The 27,614-nt window shown below is 35.3% G+C and overlaps 2 protein-coding genes across 5 annotated transcripts; one reads left to right on the forward strand and one right to left on the reverse strand.

Annotated features, from left to right (window-relative positions):
- Nucleotides 1-1,168: 1,168 nt before the first annotated feature.
- On the forward strand, nt 1,169-19,892 carry crm (cramped chromatin regulator). Of its 3 annotated transcripts, none has more exons than XM_087347644.1 (14): nt 1,169-1,411; nt 1,935-2,167; nt 2,885-3,202; nt 3,786-3,992; nt 4,510-4,700; nt 5,302-5,854; nt 6,723-6,928; nt 7,887-8,075; nt 9,488-9,745; nt 10,196-10,508; nt 11,062-11,553; nt 13,665-13,765; nt 14,339-14,440; nt 15,147-19,892. In XM_087347644.1, the coding sequence occupies exons 2-14, from the start codon at nt 1,936-1,938 to the stop codon at nt 15,255-15,257; spliced, it is 3,273 nt and encodes a 1,090-aa protein (XP_087203770.1). In that variant the 5' UTR covers nt 1,169-1,411; nt 1,935; the 3' UTR covers nt 15,258-19,892. The 3 variants fall into 3 exon arrangements, with proteins under 3 accessions (XP_087203770.1, XP_087203768.1, XP_087203769.1); XM_087347642.1 differs by having other exon boundaries at nt 1,170-1,411; nt 6,720-6,928; XM_087347643.1 differs by lacking the exon at nt 1,169-1,411 and adding an exon at nt 1,472-1,789 and having other exon boundaries at nt 6,720-6,928.
- LOC110832615 (inactive CLIP domain-containing serine protease A3) lies at nt 19,405-27,060 on the reverse strand. Of its 2 annotated transcripts, none has more exons than XM_087347652.1 (9): nt 26,644-27,060; nt 25,945-26,060; nt 23,621-25,368; nt 22,859-22,968; nt 22,266-22,391; nt 21,909-22,033; nt 21,358-21,594; nt 20,954-21,155; nt 19,405-20,365 (listed from the first exon to the last, which is right to left on the reverse strand). In XM_087347652.1, exons 3-9 carry the CDS (start codon nt 23,781-23,783, stop codon nt 20,204-20,206), a joined length of 1,125 nt encoding a protein of 374 aa, XP_087203778.1. In that variant the 5' UTR covers nt 23,784-25,368; nt 25,945-26,060; nt 26,644-27,060; the 3' UTR covers nt 19,405-20,203. The 2 variants fall into 2 exon arrangements, with proteins under 2 accessions (XP_087203778.1, XP_021925453.1); XM_022069761.2 differs by having other exon boundaries at nt 25,945-26,107.
- Between the last annotated feature and the right edge of the window lie 554 nt (nt 27,061-27,614).

Below are 27,614 nucleotides of genomic sequence, written 5' to 3' on the forward strand. Positions count from 1 at the left end.
TTCCAAGAGACATAACAAATGCAGTTAAGTCAACTTTAAATTTATTAATATATCATCTTCCTTCCATGCCTTTTCCCTGCTTACAATATTTAATCATAAAAATGCAATTAACATAATTAAATAACATACAAAACAAGAGATCCAAAGGTACAAATTATCAGTCCAATACATAAAATCTACAAGATTAAATTGATTACATCATGACAGCTTTCTTTCTTGTCTTGCTGAAAATGACATACAGTATCAAAGCAATTAAAAAAGCAGACTAATGCTAGTCTTAAATTAAGACAAGATGCCTTGCATATCTGAAATTTGGCAAGTTGCTGTCAAGCTGCATTAGAGATGTTCATAAAATTGAAATAACGTAAAAAGAGAAGAATTGCAACCAACAAATTATTTGTTTAAATTATAAATTCAAATGTGATTCTTTTGCCAAATAAGCCAAAGCTGGGTTGTGGTTTAAAAACATGAAATATGAATGTATATCTAGTGGATGATTTCTGGTAAAAATATAAAGTGAGTTTGAAAATAATTTTATTTGCATAAACTGTCATTCATACAACTAACAATCCTCCTTATAAAATAATGTCCGGGGTGTAATATTTTGGCTGACTTTCTCTTTAAGTTTGTAGACTTATGCACATAATAGGTCTACATAGTTTGCATTGAAAAAAAACTAGCCAGAAAACTTTTTATTCAGATTTTATCATTGCAAGTAATGGCTCTTGTTGATCGGGTAATTCAAAGACTATTATGTATATAAGCAAGATATTCTGGACTATAAGTTGCACATCTGTTCCAATATAAGTAGAACACTGTAGTAAACTTTTGACAAAGTTTATAAAATAATTATGTGTGAGGTATAAATGTTACAGACAGCAGGAAAGTGACTTGCTTCAGATAAGATTGCATATTATAGCATTAATTTTGTATGATAGAATTTTAACACATATGCAACAAATGAACAACATGAAAGACACGTCAGCTAATATAAACTCAATTAATTATAATTTTTACATATTTCCCCAAATTCTTGTCCTTTGTCATTAATGTCTGTAGTCAGGCTAGTCAACATAATAAGAGATTTGTTCTGGACACAAACGTCTTCGGAATTTAATTAAGCTTCATAACAGCATATGAATTACAATCAAAATAATATACTTCTAGGTATAAGAAAATAATGTACTTATTTTCAATCTAATACCATACATTTGAGATAAAGGGCAAGAACGTTTATTATTGTGAATTGGCAACAGGACTATGATTTTGAGAGGGACTACAATTTTTGGTGCAGAAAGAAGTTTTCCGGACTTCTGACACTATGTAGCGTTTTAATAGTGATACCTATATTAAGATATATAATTTTTTTAAGTAAAAGAAGACTCCATGTACAAGGGAAGGTAACGAAAAGGTAACTGTTTTATGATCAAGTCTCGCAATTTGATCAGAGAAATTAGTAGTTGGCAAGCAATTACACACCCGCCATTTGCAAGAAATTTTGTGTTGTACCCGACAGATTTGAAAGGTTTATTTGTTTCAAAACTGACAGTGAAACATGGATTTTAATTTTTAATTTTATTGTCATAGCTTTGGAATGTTATAACACATCCTTAAAATATACGTCAGTGCTCACTTGACCGAGATTTCAGCTATTTCGTACAATGCCTGCAAGTGATATCCTAGGTTGGCTGGGTAAACATGACATCTCCAGTAGTCCCTTGTTCAGTTCAAGACGTCAGTATAACAAACAGAATTCGTAGCTTGTTGATAATGTAACAGTGTTTTAATGGTAAGGAATTATTGTAGAACATTTGTTATCCTCCTTTAAAAGGTTAAAGTATTTTTCACATACAGATTTGGAAAGAAGCCATTGTATATCATGGTGGTACAGGTATAAAATATTTTATAGTGTGATTTCCGAAAAATGATTTCAGTATGGATTCTTCTTGTCATGGCGAAAGCAGTAGTTTGGCGCATCATTCCATGGAAATGTCAATATTTGGCAATCCACTTCAGGAACCAGAACCATTGGGCTCAGTCACACATAACCAGGAAGTTATTGGTTCAAGTACCAGTCTGCAAATACGATCAAGTGCAAGAGTGTCTAAGAAAATGCGACTTGACTCTACTGCAACACCGGTAACCTCAGTAGTTGCAGATAAGAAAGGTGTCTTGTTCATTCCTCTTCATAATACTACAGTATAAAGCTGTTGACAGGTTGAGGTTATGTGAAAGTATTACATTTTCAGCCATTAATTAGTTCTTTATCATACACTTTTTGGTAGTTGATTTCAGCAAGAAATATACGGGAACTGGCATGTGTTGCATCTGTATGGGTTTATAATATTTTGGAACTGGGAATATCAATATAAAACTTCTGAAATCCAGTACGTTGTTAGAAAAATATTGAAGCTTTACTGAGTCTTTGGATTTTATTTAGTTTATTAGCATAGGATGTGTATTGTATAATATTTGTCTCTGCCCTTTGTCATACTGTAATTGAATTATTTTAGTTTCATATTTTGTTTCTATCAGTGCCACTGCTGTATCTGTATGAAGTTAAGTAATGTTGATATGAATTGCATATGAATTGTGAGTGATGATTTATATTAACTGGCTTTTACAATTGGTAGGCTATGTATATGTCCCTATTTTGCTTTTATTTATAGCTACTTGACCTCACACAAACTGTTTAGGTATTTATATCAGAGCGAGAGATTAAACGTGCTACTGGCATCAAATTTCATGTCATAATTTGTATAATTCTAATTATGTTCGAAAAACAGGTACTTAGCATGTATGTATATAATTGTCTAGGTATTGCTATGAAGTCCTGTAAGTTAAATGAAAAGTGTTGCATGCCCTTTTTTATTTTCACATGCAGAACTAACAAAGGTTGATGATAAACCAGACAAGCCTGAAAAACCTGAGAAACCTGAAAGACATGAGAAGGTTGATCTCAAGCAGAATGATACAAAGCCAAAGAAACGGACTTGGGAACTGTGGTCACAGGAAGATAAGAATACATTCTTTGAAGCTCTCAATGAATATGGTAAAGATTTTGATTCAATTCAAAATCATTTTGCAACTAAGGCAAAGAAGAAAGGGCTAGGTGAGCACTTAATAAAGAACAAGGACCAAGTTCGACACTTTTATTACCGGACATGGCACAAGATCTCTAAGCATCTCATATTCTCTGATAGTAAGTTATCTTCTTTAATATTGTAATAACACGAGTTTGCATTCTTGTCTAATTTGAAAACTGTTCCCAAAAAATTTATTTCATTCCCATTTTTCCTTTGCTTTGACAAATTTATCAGTTGCTTTCTCCAGACAATACACTGTTCAGATTTAATTCCAGATCTTTGCATTGGATGCCAAGTAATGATGACACAAATATGCACAGTTACAAGTTTGAACAGCTTGTGTTGTGCATTAATACTTGCAGTAAATTTGTGTAGTCTTTATCGTAAACACCAGTAACAAGTAACATCCTCATAGATTATGGTTATTACTAAAGTAAACCTTGTAGTGTCTTCAAAGTAAATTTCCCAACAAGCCAACAGAAGAAGAATATACAAAAAAAAATTATCCTGTATGTTTTTATAGTTTGGTGCTTGATAAGCTCCGGAGACAACTGTATCTCTTACCTTTATTACAAATATATAGTCAACATTTTCCTGACAGAGGTGCAAAATTTTAATGTAATAATGTGTTTCTGTCATAATATGTGAATACATTCTTAGCATTATTGATTCACTGGTCATCTCTTGTTTGATGTGTAGATTTGAAAAATGCCGCAAAAGAGCTGTATGGTCTTGTCAACTATGGCGAGATTCGCAGGAAGATTGGTTTTTGTACAGAGAAGATCATGTGCATGAAACTCAATGAGCTGGTGTATAAGGGCACAATACAGATTCGTATAAAAGGAAAAACTCTTCGTATTAAAACTCCACTTTGCCGGGCACTTCGCAAGCTGAACAGGCTACAAGGTATATACATTGTTGGTTTTGTAGTAACTGAAATGCACTTAATTTTCTGAAATAATATTGTCAGTTGTGCATGTTGTAGAATTTGAGATTCTCATGCAGTGAGTACGAAAATGGCTGTCTTCTAGGTTATAGTGCCATGTATTCTGCTAGAAGTAGATGAGCACTCGTTTCCCTGATGTTTGAGGCAGCAGGGACCTCTGAAATGCTGGTAAACTTGTACCAGAGTACATGGTGCTACAACCCAGAAGACAGCCGACTTCATAATTCACCAGCACGTTTGTATCATTCTCTGTCACTACTGATAGTCCTGTAATTGCTGTTATCGGTGAATGAACATTGAATGCTAACTCTGCCCACAAAATCTTTAGATATCTCATACTACATAATTTTTTAATGTTTCATTCACTACCTGTATTTTATTTATTTCAAAGCGTGTTCCCACAAATACTTGATTTTTTAATTTTCATACTGTAAAATTTATTGCATCGTTTTTTTTTTATTATTATTATTATTATAGAATGTCAAGAGGATCTTAAGCTTCCTGCACGCGTGACGATAGAGCTTCGTCCACGATACAATGAGGCTTGGAGCAGAGTCCAAGCTATGTCCCACAATCCTCGAATACGAACAATTCTTCCTTTACAAAGACGGCTCACTTCATTTCTTGCGTACCTGAACTACCGCTGGCGTCCATTGCACATGAAGCATGTATCCTTAAGACAAAATGTTGGAAATTTAGTATACGGCATTGAATTAATCAGCAAAGAACTGTTACAGTATCTTCTTTTTGGTTCCTGTTTTATTGTGTGCTGATCCAGTGGCTGCCATACATTCAGACCATCGATGGCTATCCATTCAAAACTGTTAACTCATCACTACCTAAATAAATTTTTCTTCTACCATGGATTTATATATGTACATAAGCATATATTTAATTAAAATAAATGTACCTTTACTGATACAGGTAACTACATATGTTACTGTTTTGTTTATTTATCTTTTAGAGTGGTTAATTCTAGTGCCTACTCAACATTTTAGTATGTTTAAGCACAGAAAATTACATTTTATTTTAGTATTCACTGCTGTGTTAGGTATAGCAGAGGCTTGATGATACATTCTTGCCACATATGAGTATTCAGAAAGGCCACTCTGACAGAACTTCACATCAGCTATTATTAGAATTTCCCACAAAGGAGGAATAAGTTTTAGATGTAATTTTAAAATGACTTGGTTTATGAATTGTTTTATTTAGCAAAAGGGAGTGTGGAACTGAGATGTATTTGTATTAGACCTTGACATTATCTCGCAGCGTGATAAATTATTGTCAGCCATTGGCAGCAGTGATCTCATCTCACATGACTCAGAAGACAAGAAAAAGGAGAAAGAGCCTTTGCTCCGTGTGGCACCATGTGCAGGAGTTCAAATATGTCTGCCCACTGTGAACCTGACCGAGTACCTGACCAGTTCAAGTCTATGCCTTAGCTCGTATGAAGAGCGCTTTCAGAAGTGGCAAGCAGACGCTACCTCAGCACCTTTCATGACAGGGAAGGGGGGTGGGAAGGGATGCACATCACGGAAAGGGGGGAAACGGCAGCGGGTTGACAGTTCGAGCGAAAAGAAGCTAACACCTGCCGATGTGTCTGCCATATCGGCATCATCAGTTATGAAACAGAAAGAGAATGTGTGTTCTGAGAGTGAATTTGTCAGTTGTGGTATCTTAGACAATGCTTGTGACAATAATCCTGTGTTCAGCAGTTCTGCAGCCTGCCATGACGGAGGCAGGGATCACATGATCTCTGGAGCTGATGGTGATTTTAACAATATGGCTGTGAATCATATACTCTGTCAGCAGCAGCTCACAGGTACCATTATATCTGTTACAAACTGGAGGCAAGTTTTATCATTATTAAGTCTTGTATGATATAAAATTTATGTGATTTGAGGTTCTGACAACAGTGAAGGTGTTGATGTTGATCTTCTGGGTTGTAATACTATGTGGACTTATAGGTAGATACCAGCATTTTGGAGAAACATACTGCCTCCATGTTGCAGAAAACCTAGGCATAGATGGTAGGATAGAATTAAAATGGATCTTTAAAGAAACAGGGTTTAGTGATGTGAACTTGATTCATATGGCTGGAGAGAGGGCTCTTGTGAATGGCAATGAATCTTCGAGCATCATAAAAAAGAGTAGTTTAGTCAAGGAGGGTGCAATGATTCGGATATGTAACTCGGTGCAAGTCATTGGAAATTTGTACAGAATTTTTATAAGGAGACCTTTTGGTAGGCAGCCACTTGAAACACTGATAAGAAGCTCAGAGGTTGGTTTTTAGCTTGATTTTTGTCAAGTAGTTCAGATAAGCTATGAACAGCATTTGATTGACTCATGGTGGGTTCAAATTTCAGGTTTTGTTGTTTTTGTTTTTATCTTGCAGAGTAACTTAGTTGCATTATGTGTGATAGTTTATTTCTGAGAAATATTTGTTTTCAGTTAGGACAATTTCTGTGGATATTATATGCAAGAATATTTCCTTTCTTATTTCATTTATAGAACCAACTTACTGTTATTATAGGAGAATCATGAAGTCGCAGATAGCTTCACGTATAACCGCGTGTAAGTTTTTCTGAAAGTGGTGTAATTTTATATAACCTACTACTAGTAAACATGATGATTTTTGTGTTTGAAACTTGGAATGTGGAGTATGCACTGCAGGTGTACTGTTTCAGGAGATGGTATTGGATGTTTGAACTTGAGTGCTGTGCCTCCTGCAGATGCAGAAACGCCTCTACTTCAGGAGGTGGTAAATAATAAGATTGAGCCAAGCATTGGCCCAGAGCCCAAGATTGATGACAATGAAGAAGTTTTCAGCAGGATACGAGGTGGATGGACAATTGAAGATGCGAATGCTGTTTCCATAGGAGAGCTTTACCTCATGGTGTGTACTGATCATGATCAGTAACGTGCAAACAATGTTATTCTTAGTTATCAATCGTAGGATTGGTTGGCAGCCCCATTACGGGGCTTTTTCTTGCGAAGGTACCATGGTGGTTTCGCCTTGTCTTCTGTGGCCAGTCCTTATCCATCAGACTGGAAGAGAAAGGACGCGGACAAACATCCATGCCTTGAGTGGGACTCGAACCCACGATCCCAGCGGCCAGGCGCATGAGGACCTTGCCTCAGACCGCGTGGCCACTGCAGCCGGCGTGTAAACAAAATGAGAAAGATATTCTGTAATGGAGTAGTCATCTTGAAATTCAATCTTTGTGTAACCTGCTAGCTTGAATTTTATTTATTGCAGATTTATTGTTTTAAGACAACCTATATAGACCTGACACTGCAGAGAGTTGGAATTTTTTTATATATATGTCATTAAGTATTTGGCAAATTAAATGATTTAGAATAATTGTTGTAGACCTTAATGAGGAATATGTTGTATGTCAGTTCTTCATATTGTGAGGTGTTAGTGAGGAAGTCGATAAGTTTTCGATTGAATTGCATTAACCACTGTTGCTGCAGCATTTGACTGTAGTTGAATGTCCGTGTGTTAGAGTACACTGTGAAATTCAACTTTAGTCTACACTAAAGAATAATATTCTCAGTTTACTGCGAGCTGTAAAAGTGCATTCTTGTTGGTCTGTATAGTGCTACCTTGATGCTTTACATATATCCTACATGGCTGCCATGCTGTTGAATGATCTTATCACACACAAGAAAACAATACATCTCCATTACAAAGATCAAATACAAAAATTGTTTTTTCTGAAAGACAGTGTTATTAAATGTTAAAAGTAGGTGGTACATACACTAACCACTAGGCTTTAAAAGCATAATTGAACATAATCTCTTTTTACTTATAATTAATGTACTTTCTGTTATCTTTGCTATGATTTCAGTTTGGTAGTGATTCAAAGCTGCAAATGGAATATTGGTGGGAGAATGTTCCTCCAGAAACAGCTCCAAACATAATGCCACTGCAGGCGCTAGTTGAAGGGGATACTACATTAGAATCGCAGAGTAATTCTGTGGGAGAAACTTTGCAGAAACTGATATCCATTGCCAAGCTCAATTTTTCAAAGGCAAAGGTAAGTGAATTGTTGGTTGAACACAACAGAGTATTTAGTTTTTATCAGTGTTGGTTTTCTGGGCTGTAAGGCCACGCAAACTTGTAGGTAGATATCGGTTATTCAGAGAAATGTACTGTCTCTATCTTCAGTGCATTACAGCCCAGAATACAAACATTGGTATCTTCACTGTCACAAGATCCTTCGATCCCATATCCAGTTTTTGTTACCATTCATCTTGGAATGCTTCACAAAAAGGTGGTGTTGTGCCATGTAGTGTTATGGTTGTATACCAGTATTTCAGAGGTACATACTGCCTCTATCATCAGGGCTGAAATGAGGAGTGTTGGGAAGTTGGTGGTTAAAAAGGGATTGGAGATGGACAGGGAAGAACACAGTGTCTTTGTCTTCAACCATGAAGATGGAGGCAGTAACTTCCTCCAAAATATTGCTGTCTACCTAGAAGTCCATTTGATGTTACAACCCAGAAGACTAACATGACATTTTCATCACTGTGAGTATGTCAAATCTGAATACTAAGACAGTAAGTTGTAATTTGTTGTGTAAAGGCAGATGATAATTCAATTCAATTCATTTATTAGAGTGCTTGGCAACAGCCAAAAGAGGCCAATAACAGCCAAGCACTAAGAATAACAATACAAAAACAAACAAACAATGAACTAAATATGTACAGTATAATTCAATTCAATTCAATTATAATAATAATATATAAGATTATGCAGTTTTCTTAAAGTTTTCCTCAGTGCCTCTGGGAAAATTATGGGATAGCTTGTTAAAAACAAGCGGTGATTGCTTTCTTTTTCTAGTTCATAAGTATTTGTTATTTTTCCTTCCAAGGCGTTAAACTTCAGATTCTCTAATTTTCTGTTTTTATTTAGTCTCTCTTGGTTTTCCATTTTGTACTTCTTAAATATTCTAATCTCTGCTGCCTTTAGTCTACTGAATTTATGATCTACATACTAATTTGGATGTGTAATAACTTTTAAGTAAGCATTCTCTTTCTTCAGCATTTTTGTCTTCTAGAGTTTTTTTGTAATTAGTAAACTTTTCCTGTAATTCATTCTTTAACACTTCCATTTGTCTCTAATTTACTTCCTTTGCACTTAAAGCTCTCCACCTCTTTCATTTCATGATTATTTTATTTTAACTTTTTCATGGCCATTGTTTTATAACTTATTTTTATTATTATGAATTTGTCTAAACTGACATTTAATCCAGTATCTTCACATTTAGTTTCTTCTTCAAACCCCCCCCCCCCCCCCCCCCCCCCAATTCATTTCCCATGTACTGTGTTGTCTGCTTATCCCACAAATTTTTGTTACTCCACTCTTTTGTCCTTCCACTACTCCTTTTTTATCACATCCATTTAATAGCATAGGAGGTATATATTAATGTTATTAATATTTGTGTAGGTCATGTGCCCATGTGGTCATGTTTGTGGTGTAACTTCTAAGTCCACTATTCCTATTCGGAGGCCTCCGCTTGTTAGAAGTGTGGTGGATGAAGCTACGGGCGGCAGCCATCCCTCTGCGCAGCAGGTGTATCCTGCTGTGAGCGTGAGTGTTACGACAATGCAGGATGGAGTATTCAGACGTCCATTGCTTGCTCCATCCCATTTCAAACCATTGTCCAAAGTAGGCACTGCTGATGCTTTCAAAGCACAGCTAGATGTAAGTACAGAAGCTTTGTTATTAAGAATTTATGCCAACAGATTATTCTGACCAAACTTTTCGAGTCTTAATCATTTACTGCTCAATTTAATTTCATTGTATTCAGTTGCTATCAGACCCCTTAGATAATTTTAATGTCCATCATGTACTGTCTTTTGGTATGTTAAGCTTAGCAGGATACATTTAATTCTGCTGTGTTCATACACGGCAAAGGTTTAATAAGCAATGTAATTCATGTCAGCACCAAAGGAACAAGGTGGGCTATGGACTGGTGAAGATATTTAGGTTTGATGTACTTGAGATCAGTATATAATGATGGAATTAGTAAGCACTTGTAAAGTGTTAATCAACTTTTACCAGACTACGTGGTTCATTATCCAGAAGACAGTCATCTTCAGTCATGGACCGTGTGTCAGGCTAATAAAACTCTTTTTCTTTTCTTTTTCACAGAAATTTCGGCCACGGTACTGTAATCGCCGAGGGCGTGCAGTTCGTCCAAAAAATGTGGTTGTGCAGCGTATGCTTCCACTTTTGCCTAAAGCACCCAATGGCCATGCAATGGTCACACTGAAGGTTATTCCACAGACAAGCCAGTTGTCAGGAGAATTCATGCCCATTGAAGCAACAGTGGCTACAACCAGTCAACAGTCACACTCCCATCCTGCTCCACTAAGACCACGCCCCATTAAAAATCATCACATCCTCCCAGCTACATCCAACAAAAGTAATACTGGATGTTTACTGGTGCCCTCTAATAACAGTGGTAGGTTGCCATACTTTGGTCAAGGTGTGTAATGAATGATCATGAATGGCTTTGAATTTAGTTTGTTGAAGTCTTTTTCCTGCCATACCTGTATATACTGACCCCATTTTGTGAAAGAAATCAGTTTCTTATTAATTCAAAGGCATTAAACATAGGTAATGTAATCTGAAATATTACATGCATTACATGTATAAAATATGTTCATCAGAGTTAGGGTATGGCACGTATGTGTGCATTGCTTTGTTATTGTGAACAGCAGTTTCAAATAAACAGGGCCAATTGCAAGAAAGAAATGAAAAATTTAAGATTCTTAGTTATACTTCTGTGTTCTCTAACAGGCTAAATGTTTCATAATTATATTAAGTGTATTGAGACCCTTTAAGCATATAGAGAAAGAAAGAAAATATTTGTAGTGTCGGTATGAAATATGGCATTGATGCTCAAAGTCTGTCAATCAGGTGAATATTGACTAATACACAACATAAGTATTTTCCTCCACCATCAGTGTGAAGGAACCAAAAGGTGTTTTTGTTTTAAGTTACGTGGTTTTCAGATGTCACTCCTGTCACACTGCACCAAAGTGTATGTGGCAACAGTGCCAGTGGAGTCGCATTACATCAGGGTGGAACCAGCCATGCTACAACAGAAAGCAGCCTGCACAGTGCTGTGAGTGGGAATGATGACAGGTTAGGCATACACCAGGTCAGAAGAAAGAACAATATTGGAGTGGGACTGCCACAGCATGGACCTAGCATGGATTTACATCACAGTGTGCTAGGAAGCAGCAGTGCTGTTACAGTGGGACTCCATCGTGATAGAAGCAGCATAGATGATAGTAATACCCAGTCACATGTACCACTGGGCTTATCTGTTCTACCTCTGAATACACCAGTGGCTTCTCCTCCAAGCATCTCCAACTTGCTGGAACTGTCCCTTCCTTCGGCTGTTGGCGAGGAGCTTGCTGTAGTTACTGGGTCAGGCAGCACTCGACTGTTGGATGCCTCAGTGCCAGATTCTTCAGCAACAGCTCAACCTAGCTTTGTAGGTGAGTCATCAGCCTCACAGCATCATCATGTACTGACATTTTGCTTTTGGGAGCTTGTTAAAGGTGGGTGTTCTGAATATTACTTCTGGCTTAAATGTGACAACCAAGCCTCTCCATCTGTCTCTGTCTGCTGACAACTCCTCCTTAGTTTGTTCCCGTGATCTTCTGTATCTTTTCTAACCTGTTGTTTCCATGTTGATCTCTGTCTCCCTTTCGGGTGTTTTCCTTTTACTTTCATGTTCAAAACTCTCTTTGGAATTCTCTGTTTGTTTAATTAGAAACTGTGTCCATGCCATCTCATTTTGTTATTTGTTAGTGTGCCTCAAGCATTTAACCTCCTAAAATTACTGTATTGATCCAGTAAACATGTGTGAAGAAGTTTCCCTCCTCATCCTTCCTCCTGCCACATTAAGATCAGTTAAAAGTGGAACACAATGTCTAGAAACATTGTTGTCTGTATTGTTAAGAAACCAATCTAGATTATTTCTATTATGTCTACAGCTGGTTGACAATTAGGTTTCCAGCAATGGAAATTTTGCTTTTGATTATCAAAATGTCAAAATACAGTGAAACCTCTATCCATCGTTCCCGGAACTATCGTTTTCCCGGATGCATCGTCCGTTTTGTTCGGTCCCGAATACATCCCATATAAAATAATGTTACATTTTCCCGCTTCTATCGTTCCTCGAACTATCGTTTTATCGCATCGATCGTTCAAAAATCTTAGTCCCGGCCCACAATTTTCCCGCAATGATCGTTTCTGAGAATTTAAAATGCTGATTTTTGAGATAAATTAATACCGAAAGACGCACAATGTTTTTGGAATACACAGTAGCGGTAACCTGTTATATCGCCCAACCAGCACAGATTCTTTTGGAATGAGGGGTCAGCGGTGCAGGGGTGATAATTGGAGTGAATGGCGGTGCCCATTGTCAGAAATTTTACGATTTTAATTTGGGTGCACTCATATTTCATTTCAGCGATGCCAGATGGCATGTGCAGTGTGAATGTCTTCACAAATGCTTTTATTATAAGTACAAAGGAAAGGCGAGCGAAACTTTTTCATTCTTCTGGTTCATATCGTGTCTTCTACAGCTACGTTTCGTTGAGTTCGGCAGTAATAGTACTTCCATTTTTCCTGTTATAGTCCGCGAAGGGAGCGGTGAGGAAGAGGGAGAAACGACGAATGCGAGCCCGAGTTTTGCCGAAGCACACGCTGCATTGGCAAAAGTGAAGTCGTTCTTTTATGCGCATAATATTAGTGAACGTGACGAAGAAAACATTTTGAACGTGGAAAGGGCTCTGTTTGGCCTAAAACGTAAAGTTTCGACAAACCAGTTGTCCATTAAAGACTTTTTTGGTAAAAAGAAGTAACTTTGAAAGAGAAACATTGTTTTTTTTTAAAAATTTTAATGCTTTCCCGCATCTATCGTTTTCCCGCATTCATCGTTTTTATTTCCCACCCCCGCCGAAAACGATGCATCGAGGTTTCACTGTATTAATGTTCGCAAAGTATACGTACAGTACATTTCTCTGGAAAGTCAGATTGAAGTTATTAAACAGGATTTATTGATTACTAATGTTGCACATAGAAGTAAAAGGTTAGAACATTGTGGAAGGTTGGGAGAAAATCATGTCCCTAAGACATATTGTTGACTCAAGAGAAAATTAATATTGGAAAATAAGTAAGAAGATAAACTCGCCAAAAGCGATGGGGCCAGAATACACCATTTGGTCAGAGCCTTGAATCTGATGATTGAACATGGTTGAGTCTTACAATAAAATGTCTAGAGTACTATTATATTACATAATTGAGGGCTCCAGTGCAAAAATGGCATGGTTCCACGTTAACAGGTTTTAGGAACATAAAGAAATGTTTAAAAATCCAAATTTTCTTAAAACAGTAACAGTGTGATTCCATTTTCACGGTAATAGAATAATGAATGACTTGAGTCATGCTCTTCATCTACCAATATGCTAGATGATGTTTTGTGTGTATGAATCAATAAAAATCCAAATTTAAATGAGAACTGGAGCCACCCGATTTTATGTACTGTACATTGTTATTTGTTATGTAACTGTTTTTATTTACCTGAGATGTTGTGTATCAGGATTGCTACCTAGTGAAGAAGGATTTCAGAACTCAGTGACTCCTCCTAGTAGTCCTTTGCGGATTCTTAAAGAAGCAGACAACCAATGGCTGAACTCAGAGGTAATTTTCTATGTGAGTCTGGTTTCTAAACCAGGTCACAGAATAATTAGTATTAGTATATGGTAAATACGCACCACAATGTGTTAAATTTTAATATGAAAGTGTTGTTGCCCTAAAGACAATAGTTATTTTTCTAAATGCATAAGTTTATAATTGTATATGTTTAATTTGGAGAAAATTTTTATTTCAATAAAATAATGACAATGCACTTGATTCAGAAAAAATTATACCATTATCTTGGTTAAGTATTTGATAAGTAATTGGATACAGCTGTCATTTTATATTATATGTATAGAGGGTGGATGAGAAATACCTGACACATCATTTCATACTATAGAAGGAAAAGTTTAATATGTAATATAATATTTACATATACAAAACAGCAATTTAAGGAGAAAACTTCGAAGGTAGGTTCTTTGAATCTTTTGTATTATTAGGGCCATAGAAATATTTCATTTGGAAGATATAATGTTCAGTTCCAGTTGTTTCCCACATCCATTAAATATATTCTGGTTAAACATGTTTGTCATTTTGCATTGAATGTGTGTAAAAATAAGTTTATTTGCTTTTCAGGTTGCAGACTTTTCTTTAAGTAGTTTCCTGGGGCATTTGGAGTCACCTCTGAAACCAGCAACTAATGTCCAAAACACAGAAGATACAAGGCTATTTTCAGATGTAAGTAAAAGTTAAAATTGTTCCTGTGCTTAATAAAGCATAATGTCCTGAAGGCAGTTTCCTTTGAATAATTATGCACCATGCCATGAAATTGTGGGAGCAGAAGTACATCTCATCACTTCCGTAACCTAGGCACTACAAGAAGGTAAGCCGACTCTGAAACAACATTAAACTTCTACCAGATGACAAGACACATTAAGTAAATAGGAAAGCTACCCTCCTACATGCCATGGAGGCACATGGTGGGGGGCGGAGAGAGAGAGAGAGGAGGTATAGCTCCTATTTATTCATGATTAGAGGGTGATGACCACCCCAGTACCCATTGGATAAGAATCTGGGTGCGCCTCGGACATGGTCTGGACATAGAGGCTAGAAGAAAAATCCATTACCCCTGCCAGGGAACAAGCGCCAGCTTATAATTTGTTAATGAAAATTGAATGGTAGGCCTGTTTTCAATTATGAGTAAGTAGTACTTGTAATAATTTTTGAATTTCTAATAAACTATCCTTGTGACTTCTGAGTTGATAACAAAGGGTGAATGTGGCTCTCAGTCTTAAAAAAGTTGAGAACCGCTGAACTAATATATCCTCTTTTTATGTGCATTGTTGTGGCAACCAAATCATAGTGGCATATCTACTACATCTGATATAGTGAAATGCCTTTATCATACTTCCAGTAGAAGTTTTTTCTTTTTTCTTTCATTTAGGTGGAGGCTCAGCTGCAGTGCCTGATGAGTGAAAACAGTATTGACTACATGGCTAAGTTTGCTGACCTAGCTGCCCAAATTGCTTCATCTGATACGTCCAACAAAAAGTGACCAGCCTCTTTGCTTGCTGTTTTGTATCATAATGTGTACATACGTATATACTCGAGATAATAACTCACCTAAGCGAAAGAGTGTACAGGTCCTGAATCCTCAATATTATGTTTATTCTGTTTTATTTTTGTATTGATTATAATTGTATTTTACCCAAGTGTACATAGTTATAAGATTAGGAAATGAAATGTAGTTTATGGTGTGTAATTAATGTTTTTTATGGTGTATCAAACCATGCTCACTCTAGTTTCTATTATGCGTTCTTTCCACAGTGTGCATAAAATGAACATATATGATCATGCCAGTCCTTTTATGTGTTTCAACTTGAGAACTGCTAGATGGATTTTGATAAAATTCATTGTAGGTGTTATGCCATTGGAGGCTACCAGGTCATGCATTTAATTTCTGACAGTTGGTAGTACCATGCTGGATTCATAAACTTGTGGGGTGGGAGTGACACTAGAACCGCTTAATGTAAGGTACTGAAATGATGCATACTAACAGTTTTTTATAAAAATAACAGCCTTTGTTAAATTAATTATTCTGTGCAGGGTCTGGCAGAGAAAACTGACTTTTTTGATTTGTGAATAAATTGTTTCATTCAGTAACTAATATAAAGTGGCACATTAATATGTAACAGAAATTTTGGAAATAAGTATGATACATATAATGTCCCCAAAATTATGAGATTAAGTGGAGAAACATTTCATGCAACTTCACCGTATTCAGTTGTACAGTATGTAATGTGATGCGCCATCTTGCTGGAACTACATTGTCGCATGTGCACAGCTGTGACCTTCAAAACCTCTGCACTCCTTACATTGTCGTATACTACTCAACATAAAATCATCAGTCTTCTCTACTGGACCCTCTAGAATGTATAATGACTGGCCACATGAAACTTGTGTTTAGCTTCCTTGTTTTGATTTAATTAACTGATGAACCAGTGGTGTTACTATACACTTGAAATTTGATGTGGTGACAGATCATGAACATGGTACTGTTTATAGTCTGTGTAAAGAACTTTTAGAAATTATGAATTTAAGATATGGTTGCCACTGAAAATCTCAAAATAATAAGTTTTACTTGAGAGGAACATAAATAATACTGTTATTATTGTTATTATTATTATTATTACTACTACTACTATTAGTAATAATAATAATCTGTAAGATTTTTAAAATGACAAGCAATAAAAATATTTTGACTTGTCCAGGATTTGATCATATGACAGCTCCTGAACTACACTAAATTTCCTTATCCGCCTTACTTTTATATTACATTAACAACATACAAATTATAAAATTTAAATTAATCCCTATTATATGGCAACAGGGAATTTAAACACCCATTGTGTAGAGCTGCTGGTCAAACTTTGCCTTAGGTATGGTTTAGCCACGTTACTCTTCAGACACAGCTAGTCGAAAAGTGCTTTAGCTATGACACGTGACCAATAAAGGTAAAAGGTTATTTGTCTAATTAAGTTATTAAATGCTTTGTTTTGTTAATAATTGTCTTTAAAATTAACAGGGTATGAAAAATGTTGACATATTTCATCTGTAGAACTAGCGTAGTATGGACCATCAGGCTGAGAGGAATGAACCTTTTTTGTGTTGAACAGAAATACAATTTATTGCAAAATTCCCTTTCCAAATCACATTGAAAATATTTATGAAATTTCTGTATAAGGTAAACTAAATGTCAACACACCCTTCAGAGAGACTGAAGCAAGATTCCTGCCAAATGCAGACTCTGCCAGACCCCACCAAAAGTGTCACCATGGCCTCATTTGCATTTCTTGCTACCAGAGTCATTACTTTCAGAACTTGATTTTTTTCCCACATTGCAGTTAAATTTGACAGACGTAGGCTATTACATTAGGAGTTGATAGATAGTTTGCAATATGTAAACATGAAATGAAAGAAATATATTCAAAACATTTTCTGATAAACAAATGAAACAGTAGAAGAGACAGACAAAAATTAATATTAAAATCTTATGTTATATTTATTTAGTGATCAAAGCTGTTTGGAACAGTTTAGGAGCATTTAGATTGCCAAGGTGCAAAGAACGCATGTAGAAGCTCTATGTACTCCTTTACAGTTTATAATTTTTCAATCGTGTTTTTTATAATTTCATACTTTTAGAACAAATGTTAAGAATTTAGCTGTAAATCTTTGCACAAGTACACATACAGTCCTTTGGTGCTATATCTGTATGTAGAAACAGACTGTGGTCCTTTGTCATTTTAAATATCCAAGACATTTTGTGAATAATAAAACTTTAGATATATTAGATTATTACGGACAGTATACAGAAGGTTTTCAGACTTTGTAATGTAAGCAGTAGTGACATTAATGAATTTTAAGAGCACTTTTGATTTAGAAGAATGAATAGTAGTAGTTAATGGATTGATCTTAATGTAAAATAACACATGACAGAGACAGGGCAGAAGACATCTTTTGAAGGATTCCACAGTAACATAAATACAAAGAGAAAACAGTACATTTTTTTTTTTTTTTTGAGAATAGCTTCATGTGTAAGAAAATGTACTTCACAATTTATTTTTAAGCACTCTGTCATTAAAGGATTCTGTAAGGAGGTACTTCAGTGTGTATCTCTAGTTCAGAGCTATCAGCTTAATGGACTCTATCCTCTTCTGCAACATGTCTGGGAACCACTTAACCCATTGGTGTATAGCACTGTATAATCTTCAGCCTATATTTATGAATATATTTGCCACATGTAAAGTAATTTTCTGAATGCCCAATAGTTATTGGTTATATTACTGAGATGCATCTCATAGCTTAGTGCTCTGCTTCTAGTTTTCAAACATGCCTTACATATAAAACATCTTACCATCCAAAGAAAATTATTGTTGATATAATCCTCAAAATATGACATTTTCATGAACATAAAAATACAGTAGTTAATCAAAATTCATTATAAAAATTATTACTAAGAGCTGTGTATGTTATTCAAAACAAGATAAATTAACAGATAAATATCACGTATGATGAGAAGCACATACAGTGTGATGAAAAAAGGCACAGTACTGTTGTATGTCTGTATTTATTGATGTATTGCATGTACACACTGATTCTGATATCATAGTACATATGAAGTATGGAAGTTATCTTCAATCCATAGTAACTATTGGCATTTGACATATTACTTGGACTAGAGAAACATGGATCTTTATCATGTGTCCAAAATGCATATTTAACATTTAAATTTTTTCCTTGTATAATAAAATAATTTTTGGTACTTTTAGTTAAACACTGATTGAATTTTAAAATATTTGTAAAGGAGCTGTAGAGGTAAATATGTTGTCACATATGAATGGCTGTTCCCAAGATAATGACATAGTAAATAAGCCTCTCTAACTGAAACATGTTATAAATACAGGCTTCCAATTCTGCAGTTTTATAAAAAACAGTACCTTGTTCCAATGGGTTAAGAGGAAACCAAAGTAACTTACTCGGTAAGACACCTAATTGAGGTTGGACGGTTGTGGTTTTTGAGTCTCTGCCTTCTCCAACATTTTTGTAATTTTCTGGGGCTCTCATACTTCCCAGATTGTAGACACATTGAATGTGATTCCGTGGTGTGTAACTATATACCTTTCTTAATGTTAGAGGATACTTGGCTCATTTCTGTGATATAAAGGCATGATATACTTAGGGCAATCTGCATCTTGTGTGGTTGCTGTGTTAACATGATTTGTCTGTATGATATGTGTTGAAGTAATGTATGGGTAAATTGTTCATGTTACTGTGTTAGCCGAGCTAACACTTTGAAAATCAAAAGATAAAGAGTCTTCTGTCTTACTTTTTCTGGTGCACTGGTACTCCGTACACTGTAACATTGAAGAAGTGATCAGAGAAACACATCGTTAGTTAGCTTCAACCAGCCGAGCACTTGCTGTGAGTGTAAACCTCAATTAGCTGGCTGGAGATGGCCAATGATGCGCATTATCCCATTTGTTCTGCTGTGTATATGGAGTACCACTGAACCACGAAAGTAAGTCAGAAGACTTTTTATTTTCATTTTTCAAAGTGATTGCTTTGCCCCTGAAGTAATGTTTTTCCTATAAAAAATAAGACTGAGTTTCATCCTAGACCCAAAATAAAATATTTTAAAGATCTGATGTTTCACAATGTGAAAGACATTTTTATTTATTCCATACAAATAAAGTTAACACAATGCTTCAAGAGAACAGATGAGTGCTTTATGAACAATTAGTTTGTGTTCACAGTGTGTGGTGTATAGATTGGAAGTTGTGGTGATTTGTCTTGCATGCTGTCTTGGTACTATTTTTGTATAAAATGTATAATTTTATCTGGTGGAAACCCTGCATTAGGTTTGTATTTCTTTGGAGCAGAAACTGGTTTTGCCTTGCTCATACTAAAGAATACTTTTGAATTTATAAATTTCAATGCTTTTACATTCAAAAGTGAAACAAAATAATTGTGTGTTCAAAAGGGTCACCATGCTAATAGTAAAATAACATGGTGAACTGTTTGTTTTTAACATACTATGCATTATACCTTGGAAATGTGTCAAATGAAGCCCTATTATTTTGGAAATGAAGTCACTTTCCAAGCTGTTTGAAAATAAAAGTGTATAAGATTTTCTAGTGTCTGGAATTATTTTTTATGTTGCACTGAACATAGAGACATAATTTTAGAGTATTATGTATAATATCAAGGTAAGAACAGTTGCATGAGAGATAAAATGAAGCATGATTAATTAAGATTCTCTTTTCACATAATGGGGTAAGCTTACATGTCTCTAGGAGACTTATGTTAACATTTATTACATACTGAAAATTACTCTTTAATGAGATTTCACTGTATAATATATATTTGTGTGTGAACACCAAAGATGCCGTTGAAGGCTAAATACTTTGTAATTTGAGCAATTCTGAACTGTTTCAGGTAAAACTAGGTTCCTGATATTTTCTGACTGATCCAGTTCATGTAGCTCGGTACATTGACGTACACTCCAGGAACACCTTTGTCTGCACATCCAATGCCCCAAGCAACAATGCCTGCAACATAATACTGGCCCTTCATTTCACACACCAGTGCCGAGCCTCCATCACCCTAGAAGGACACAAAATAAGGCAGGTTAATAATATTATTTATTTTGATCTTGTCGTTTATAGTAGATTGCTTGTAGGAATTGTGTCTGTTGGTTGAATCATGAATGTTTATTTGGTTTACATTATTCTGTAAATTGTTTCCATCTGAAGCAAATTCAAATATACTTTTCTGAAGGGTACTGACTTATAACGAAGAAACATTTTATGCAGCAAGCACATGTATGATTAATTAACATAAATACAGGATAGTAACAACATTAATGTTTGTTTATGATTTATGTAACAATGCTGTCAGTAGTCCAGGCAATATAACATTAAATGATAGAATAATTAATGAATAATGTGAATTGGAAAAGATATATAAAGATGTTGTGGCTTGATTTAAGGAACTATCCAGTATTTTCTTGGAGGGACTGAGGACAATTATGAAAAACCTCAAAATACCTCTTTGCTGAAATTTGATCCCAGGACTTCCAGAATATGAAACAAGAGTGCTAGATGAATGTTAATATGAGTAATTATCAGAATAGTAAAATTGGAACAAGATGTTTGGACTGTGGTCGTATGAAATATTGTCACCGTGACTCACTGTGCAAGCATCATAGCCTTCTTCTCCGCCTGCACAAATGAAACTGGTGGGGTTGAATTGGAACTGTGAACCGAGACGTGTGACCTGTAACTTATCTTGACAGTCTGCCCATCTGAGTACTGGAAGCCTTGCCTCTCTCTGTATACTCTGGTACTGGCCGTTAGGACCGAATGCATCCTTGCCCCATCCGGCTACAGTGCACCTGATACAAGACATGAATGTAAGATACTTCAACTGGTAAGAGAAAATTATTTAGATTTGTTTCACAATTTAACTTAGGTATCAAAGATTACCACAAATTGTGCATATCAGTATCAATTTTTAAGTAAGTGGTCACTATTAATGAAATTGTCATTCCATCAGTTTATCTTTTTTAAGTGGTGCATGAGAATTCTATACTTTACCTCTCCCCTGTAAAAACAGCATTTTGTTGTGCCAGGCAAGCTGGGTTTATGTTAGGATATACCCCCAGTGGTACTGGTTGGGACAGTTTAATGATAGCAATGTCATTCTGCAGATTAGCAGAATTGAATTGTGGGTGAATGTAGACACTAGAGATTTCATAGTCTTGATAACTATATGGTTCTATGTTCCTTGTAATGTCCCAGTCTCCCAGACGTATCTTCACACCTGGACAGTTCCTATGGGAAAACAAAGTGTGTAAAAGATAAAACAATGTCCTGAGAACATAATACAATGAAAACTTGGAGCCAATAACTAGAGAAAGAACTGCAATATTTATTATCTGCTTCTGTAAATGGGGATATTGCAGAACTGAGATTATGCAAAATACAAAGAACACATTAAGAAAACATATATACTCACTGGAGTACAAGTTTCCACACTTTGTACTTTAAAACTAATGGAACTACAGACTGCTATTCTGGTGGACTCATGACATTCCCTTTTTCCTTTGTTTACACGGTATGTACATTGTAAGTTTCCTTGTACTTACACATATGACACCACTTTGTGTGCTGCAGTGAGGACATGGTGAGGAGCCACAAGTACGCCTCCTCCAATGTAGTCATTTTCAGGTCCTAGAATTATTGCTGACCATGGGAATTCAGCAAACATTGCCTGAAATAATGCAACTGGTATATAGGATTTCAGACTTTTACAGCATTTCAGTGGTACAAATCAATCTGAACAGTTCCAGCCACCTTATGGACCTGTATCAGCATGGGCCACTGGGTAGTCACTTCACCATGAGGATGGAGACATTAAGGATCCCTGAAATGTTGGCAGTACGTCCTACACCTGTATAGTACCATCACCCAGAAATATTAATGTTCTTTAAAGCAATACATACCTGTCCTGTTTTCAACTTTATATTTGCAAGGGGAATTGGAGTTCTAGTCCCACATGTGTATGTTCGTGGCTGGTTGGTGTAGCAGCAGTATACAAGAGGCTGTGTACATGTCACACCAGATGGCGGCTGTGGAAGATTTTACGTTACAGCACCAGCTTACAGCAACTTTACATAGTAAGAGGAACCCAGATAAATTAACTAACTCCATGGAGCAGAGTCCTTCTTGAGAAGCTAATAGTCATTCAGTTTGTCAAGAAATTATGTGCCTTTTATGGAACCTGATAGTTCATTACTGTGTTTACAAGATCCTACAATTTGTCCTGTTCTGAGGCAGATATACCCAGTCCACATGATATCTGTAACTATCTTATTTGACTCTAAGTAACATAGATAATTTTGTGAGGTCCTTATTCCGAGAACCATTTCTTTCTCACATAATCTGATTATGTATAACCCAGCTTGGCATGTTTATTGATCGGGCAGTTAGATTTTGCATCCATTTTAAAAGCAAAGAGTGTCACATTAAATCTAATGGATCTGCATAAGACAATGTCTTAGTTTAAAAAGCAAGATATTTCTCATTGTCTTCTTACCGTTGTCACAATTCGAATGTCGATGACTCCTGACCCATCTGTTGCTGGTATAGTCTGGCAGTTAGAGGTAGATATACAGACACATGAGCTGCTCCCAGTACCTGATCTGTCTGTTCCAACAATTAGATATGTGAATGCTTTGATTTTTTATGTGCATCCTACCATTTAGGGTTTAATATGAATTACTTAACTTCACATGTGGTGTGCCCATTGGAAATATGCTTTGTTCTGTATTGGAAAAAAAATGTTTAATCTCTTACCTTTATGTTTATTTTTTGTTCTTTACAGAGTAAATAAAATTAAAACAATAATTGTAAGAGATTACATCTGTCAGTTTGCATGTTTCATCTTCAAAAGTATCGTATGTATTTTGATCAAATTTTATATTCGTGGCCTGTACTATAAGTTGCATGTTTTTTTAGCTTTGATTTTTTGGTAGAATATCCTATCTTACAAAACCTTTATATTAACATCTTTTGATGTGGAGTATATTTAATGAAGTACATGAAAAATTAATTTCTAACTCTGCTGTGTGATTATCTCCTTGCAATCACGAAAGAGGATTCTGTGATTTTCTTCGGCACTTTCAAGCTGTGATCGCTTCCACATCCTAATTCATCATTACAATTATTCTTTCTTTTAAAGACCACCATTTCCATATATTTAAATATTTGCATAATTCAGTTAAAAGTTTTCATATCATTAGAAAATTACTGGAAATTACAAGTATTGTAACATATCTGAAACAGAAAACAAGCTTACCATTTATCCTATGGGAATGCTTTCTGAAATGTTTATGAAATCCTTCCATTTCTTGAGAGTTCAAAGTGGCAGAAACAGGTTCTTCAGTGAAAACCATGAGATCATCTGCCATCACATGCATAATAGCAAGAAAAAGTACTGCTCCAGTCCACCACATCATCATACTAAACACTTATGACCTCCTGAGTTGGTGTGACTATTTACTAGATGTCCCAGTTCTCAAAAGAAAAACATCCATCCTTCATGTACTGTTAAAACCACAGGGGTTCCCCATAATGCTAATGTTTGTTAGTGACCTTGAACAATATTGTTTGTTCCACCACATATCGCAATTACTAATAATTAGGCTTTTCCTTTACAATTGAAAATTGCAAGGATATACAGGTATTAAATTAAATTGGTACAAGGTACGGATCAGTAACTTCATGTTTCACATAAAGCCCAAGGAAGTGAAACTGTTACAAATCAGCGGTGTTTCACAACTGTTTAATAACAGATATATTGATACTGGTCACATGAATATGAAAAGTTGCCTTATAATTATGTGATTCTATGACTTGACTCTTTGATGCATTAATTTGAGGCATAATGTTACAAGCAGAAGCATTGAATGATCTGGAAAATTATGTCTGATGTTTGGTAGTAATCTATATAATGCAAGTAACTCTACTAACATCATACAATTTTACTTGTATTCTATATCTATCACTGGATTCTCTTTATTCTAGGATATCTGATACATAGCACAAGTATATTTTTTTTGGAATAGGTGTTTTATATATTCCATTAACACAACTATTTTTTGTTACAGGAATAGATACATCCTGGCATAACAGTCATCTTTAGGCTGTTTCACATATACTTCTTTGATTTTAACACAAATTGTGCATTACATTAGTTTTGTCATAATACTGTCATTAATAATTAATTATGTCAAAGTTATAAAATTATTAAATTATATAAAAATATGACATATATTCATCCACTTAAAACACACACATGAAAACTTATAGCTCCATACTGTTTTAGCCAAAATTGTGTATGACTGTTTTATCAGCTGTTGGGTCTTAGTTACAAGTGTCTGTTGTGGGGTGTTTGTTCATTTTCATATATTTTAAGAAATTTAAATGTGTAATATCTGAAATTTTGTGTTATTTATATGAGCTTACATTATATGCTGGCAGTGACGTTTTCTGTTTTTGATGTTGTAAAGACTGCAAGGGAAATTCAAACACTCCCATCTTTCAGACCATTATATATTTTTTAGGTTCTCCCCAAAGAATTAAGATCTATAGCTCAGGACATGGATAAAAGGTTTGTGCTCAGAAAAATAAAATATTTCTGGAAATGTTGTATGGGTTCAGATTCCAGTGCAATTCTCTTTTACATTTTGCATTTATTAAATGTAAAGTCACAAACAAATCTTTGTTGTTACAAATATCTAAAAAATTATTAGAACATCCTGAAATTATATTGTAATGACTGATACTTGAAAACGATGAAGGAAGAGTAATGAGTCTCACAAAAGAGACAACTTTCTTTATGCCACAGAACTTGTTCTGAGTAACACTGTTTTATAATACTGACACACCACCTTCAAGTAGCTGATTGTTATAAGTGGTGTATATACTGAAGTGGGTTCATGATGAATACACCCTTGCTCCTACAAAGTTCATTTGTTGTTTGTATCTTTTATTTCAGCATACACTGCCATTCCATTATCACTGTGTCAGAGTCTTGAAATAAACCTAAAATATAAATAAGAAATAAGTACCCTACAGTTTATGGCTTTTTAAAAATTCACTCTGCACCTACAAATTTCTCTGAAGGCATGTGCATGTCTTTGGTTCATTATTCAAGACTGAGATGTTGGTCTTCCGGGTCATAGCACCATAGATAAATAACACTTATGGATAGATAATGTACCAACATTTCAAAGGAACATAGTGCTTCCATATGCAGTCCTGAAGCTGTAGAAATTATGTTCCTCTGAAATGTTGGTATCTACCGATTCCACACTGTGTTACAACCCACAATGCTGATATTTTCACTGCATTTGAGAACTTGAGACTGGCTGTCATAATACTAATGGGTGTTTTTATTGCTTTTATTTTTGAGACTAGTGGCAAAGATCATGATGAAACCCAAAACCTTTGAAATACTATGCATATATGCTAACCACTACATCATATCAAAAATATCAGTCAGCACAGTGACAGTTAATCACTTGAAGATGTGAGTAGAGCCAACTCTTGAAATGTCATGTATATCAGATAAGTCTCAGAAAACTGGCAATGACCACCATAATTGTGATTGTCACATACCTTTATAGAATCAACTGGTGACATCTTGACATCAGTCATACTTTGCTCATGTTCCCTGGGATCTGCAATCTCTGCAGGTGGCTCAGTTTGTGTTTCTGTTTTGTCTTGCAGTAAGTCTGCAGAAACACAATTGTCTTTGTTATGCTGAGCATTCATTGTGGACCTGCAGAGATAAAGTGCTTCAATATAAAATAAGAAATTACAGTTCTGTATGCTGTAAAGTTTTATTTTAACAGTGAAAAGTCCTTGACAGAGAAAATTTTCTGCCAAATACCTATGTTTTGAACTCTCTTAATCAATCTAATGTCTTCACTTGTCCCCACACCCATATTATACTCACATTTCCAAAACTACTGAGTGGACTTTGATGAAACTTGGAATATTAGAGTATATCTACAGTAATGATGCAAGGAAAATTTAATTTAACCCCTACCTTATACTGAATTCAGATCAACCTGTCATTTATCTAAAATATGGTTCATTGTAGAAAAGATCAGTATATGACACAAAACAGATCTAATTAATGAATATGAAACATTTTTAATGTAAATATTTAACAAAAACAAGAATCTGACTGTGCAGAGTGTTATTTGTAGTATCATTAACTTTAAAAAAATGGTCAGCATTGTAATAAATGAACATTATTGACAATGTGACATGAAAAATTACAAAAACCACATTTGAAAAATGACAACATACCAACTTCTTACTTCACAATCCAGAGACTGTTTATTTAAAAGAATTCTTGCAACATGAGCTGAGCTTTTTGACACTCCACATTGTGAAGCCACCTTGCGCATTGATATGTTTGGGTTGGCTTCTAATTGAGCACCAATATCGTCCAGAACCTCTTCAGTCAAAACATGCCTTCTTCGGTTTCTCTTTTTGTCAAGCACAGTACCTGTTCTATGAACCTGTCGCACTATTCTGTATATTGTTGATTTACTTGGCAGTGTAAAACCAGGATATTTTTGGCTAAACTTTTGAACACATTTTTTCCATGATGAGTATTTTACATAAGAATCATACATAAAAACCCGCTGTTGAACACTATAGTTCATTTCACTAACACACAACTGTAATATCTTGACTAGACCTAATCTGTACAACACAATTTGACAACTGCAGCAACATTTGATATGAACAGAACAGGTGGATGGGTGACCTTTCAAGTTCAGGTGTAACAGAACTGTAAACTCAATATTTGTAAGGTCAACGTCCTTTTTTGGGTTGTTAGTACTCCCGTATTTGAAAGGTACAGGATTCGAATCTCGGCTCTGAGAGCCACTATATTGATAAGTGTGGTTTATCTGTGTCCCAACAAAAATACTGGGGCAATGCCATCAGAAAGGCCAAATTCTTTAAAATTAATCAATCACCCATTCTACTACCAGAAGCTATATAACATCTGGCTGTACTGATATTGTAATACTTCATGATCTCTATGGCACATCATTAGACGTTGCAGGTTATGTACGACCATAGGGCAGCATATAAAATGTTGGTCGCTAATTAGTGAAACAGTTGTAAAATGGTTTCCATTGTTATTTTTAAATCCTCATCGACCTTCACATACACAATGTGGTCTCCGAAGTCACTTTATTTTATTGGTCACATGCTTCTACATAATTTGTTCAGAACAAAAGCACATGTCGGAGCAAAGTAATTAG

The sequence above is a fragment of the Zootermopsis nevadensis genome, unplaced genomic scaffold (genome assembly GCF_977971745.1).
Source record: "Zootermopsis nevadensis isolate Lab colony 2312 unplaced genomic scaffold, Znev_1.0 Znev_ptg000012l, whole genome shotgun sequence".
Lineage (NCBI taxonomy): Eukaryota > Metazoa > Arthropoda > Insecta > Blattodea > Termopsidae > Zootermopsis > Zootermopsis nevadensis.

Coding starts and splice junctions, on each gene's coding strand:
- crm (XM_087347642.1), top strand. CDS start 1,936: ATGGATTCTTCTTGTCATGGCGAAAGCAGTAGTTTGGCGCATCATTCC. Junction 3,993..4,509: donor CAAGCTGAACAGGCTACAAG/GTATATACATTG, acceptor TTATTATTATAG/AATGTCAAGAGGATCTTAAG. Junction 4,701..5,301: donor GTCCATTGCACATGAAGCAT/GTATCCTTAAGA, acceptor ATTATCTCGCAG/CGTGATAAATTATTGTCAGC.
- LOC110832615 (XM_087347652.1), bottom strand. CDS start 23,783: ATGATGATGTGGTGGACTGGAGCAGTACTTTTTCTTGCTATTATGCAT. Junction 21,595..21,908: donor CACAAAGTGGTGTCATATGT/GTAAGTACAAGG, acceptor GTTTTCCCATAG/GAACTGTCCAGGTGTGAAGA. Junction 21,156..21,357: donor GCTGTTTTTACAGGGGAGAG/GTAAAGTATAGA, acceptor GTCTTGTATCAG/GTGCACTGTAGCCGGATGGG.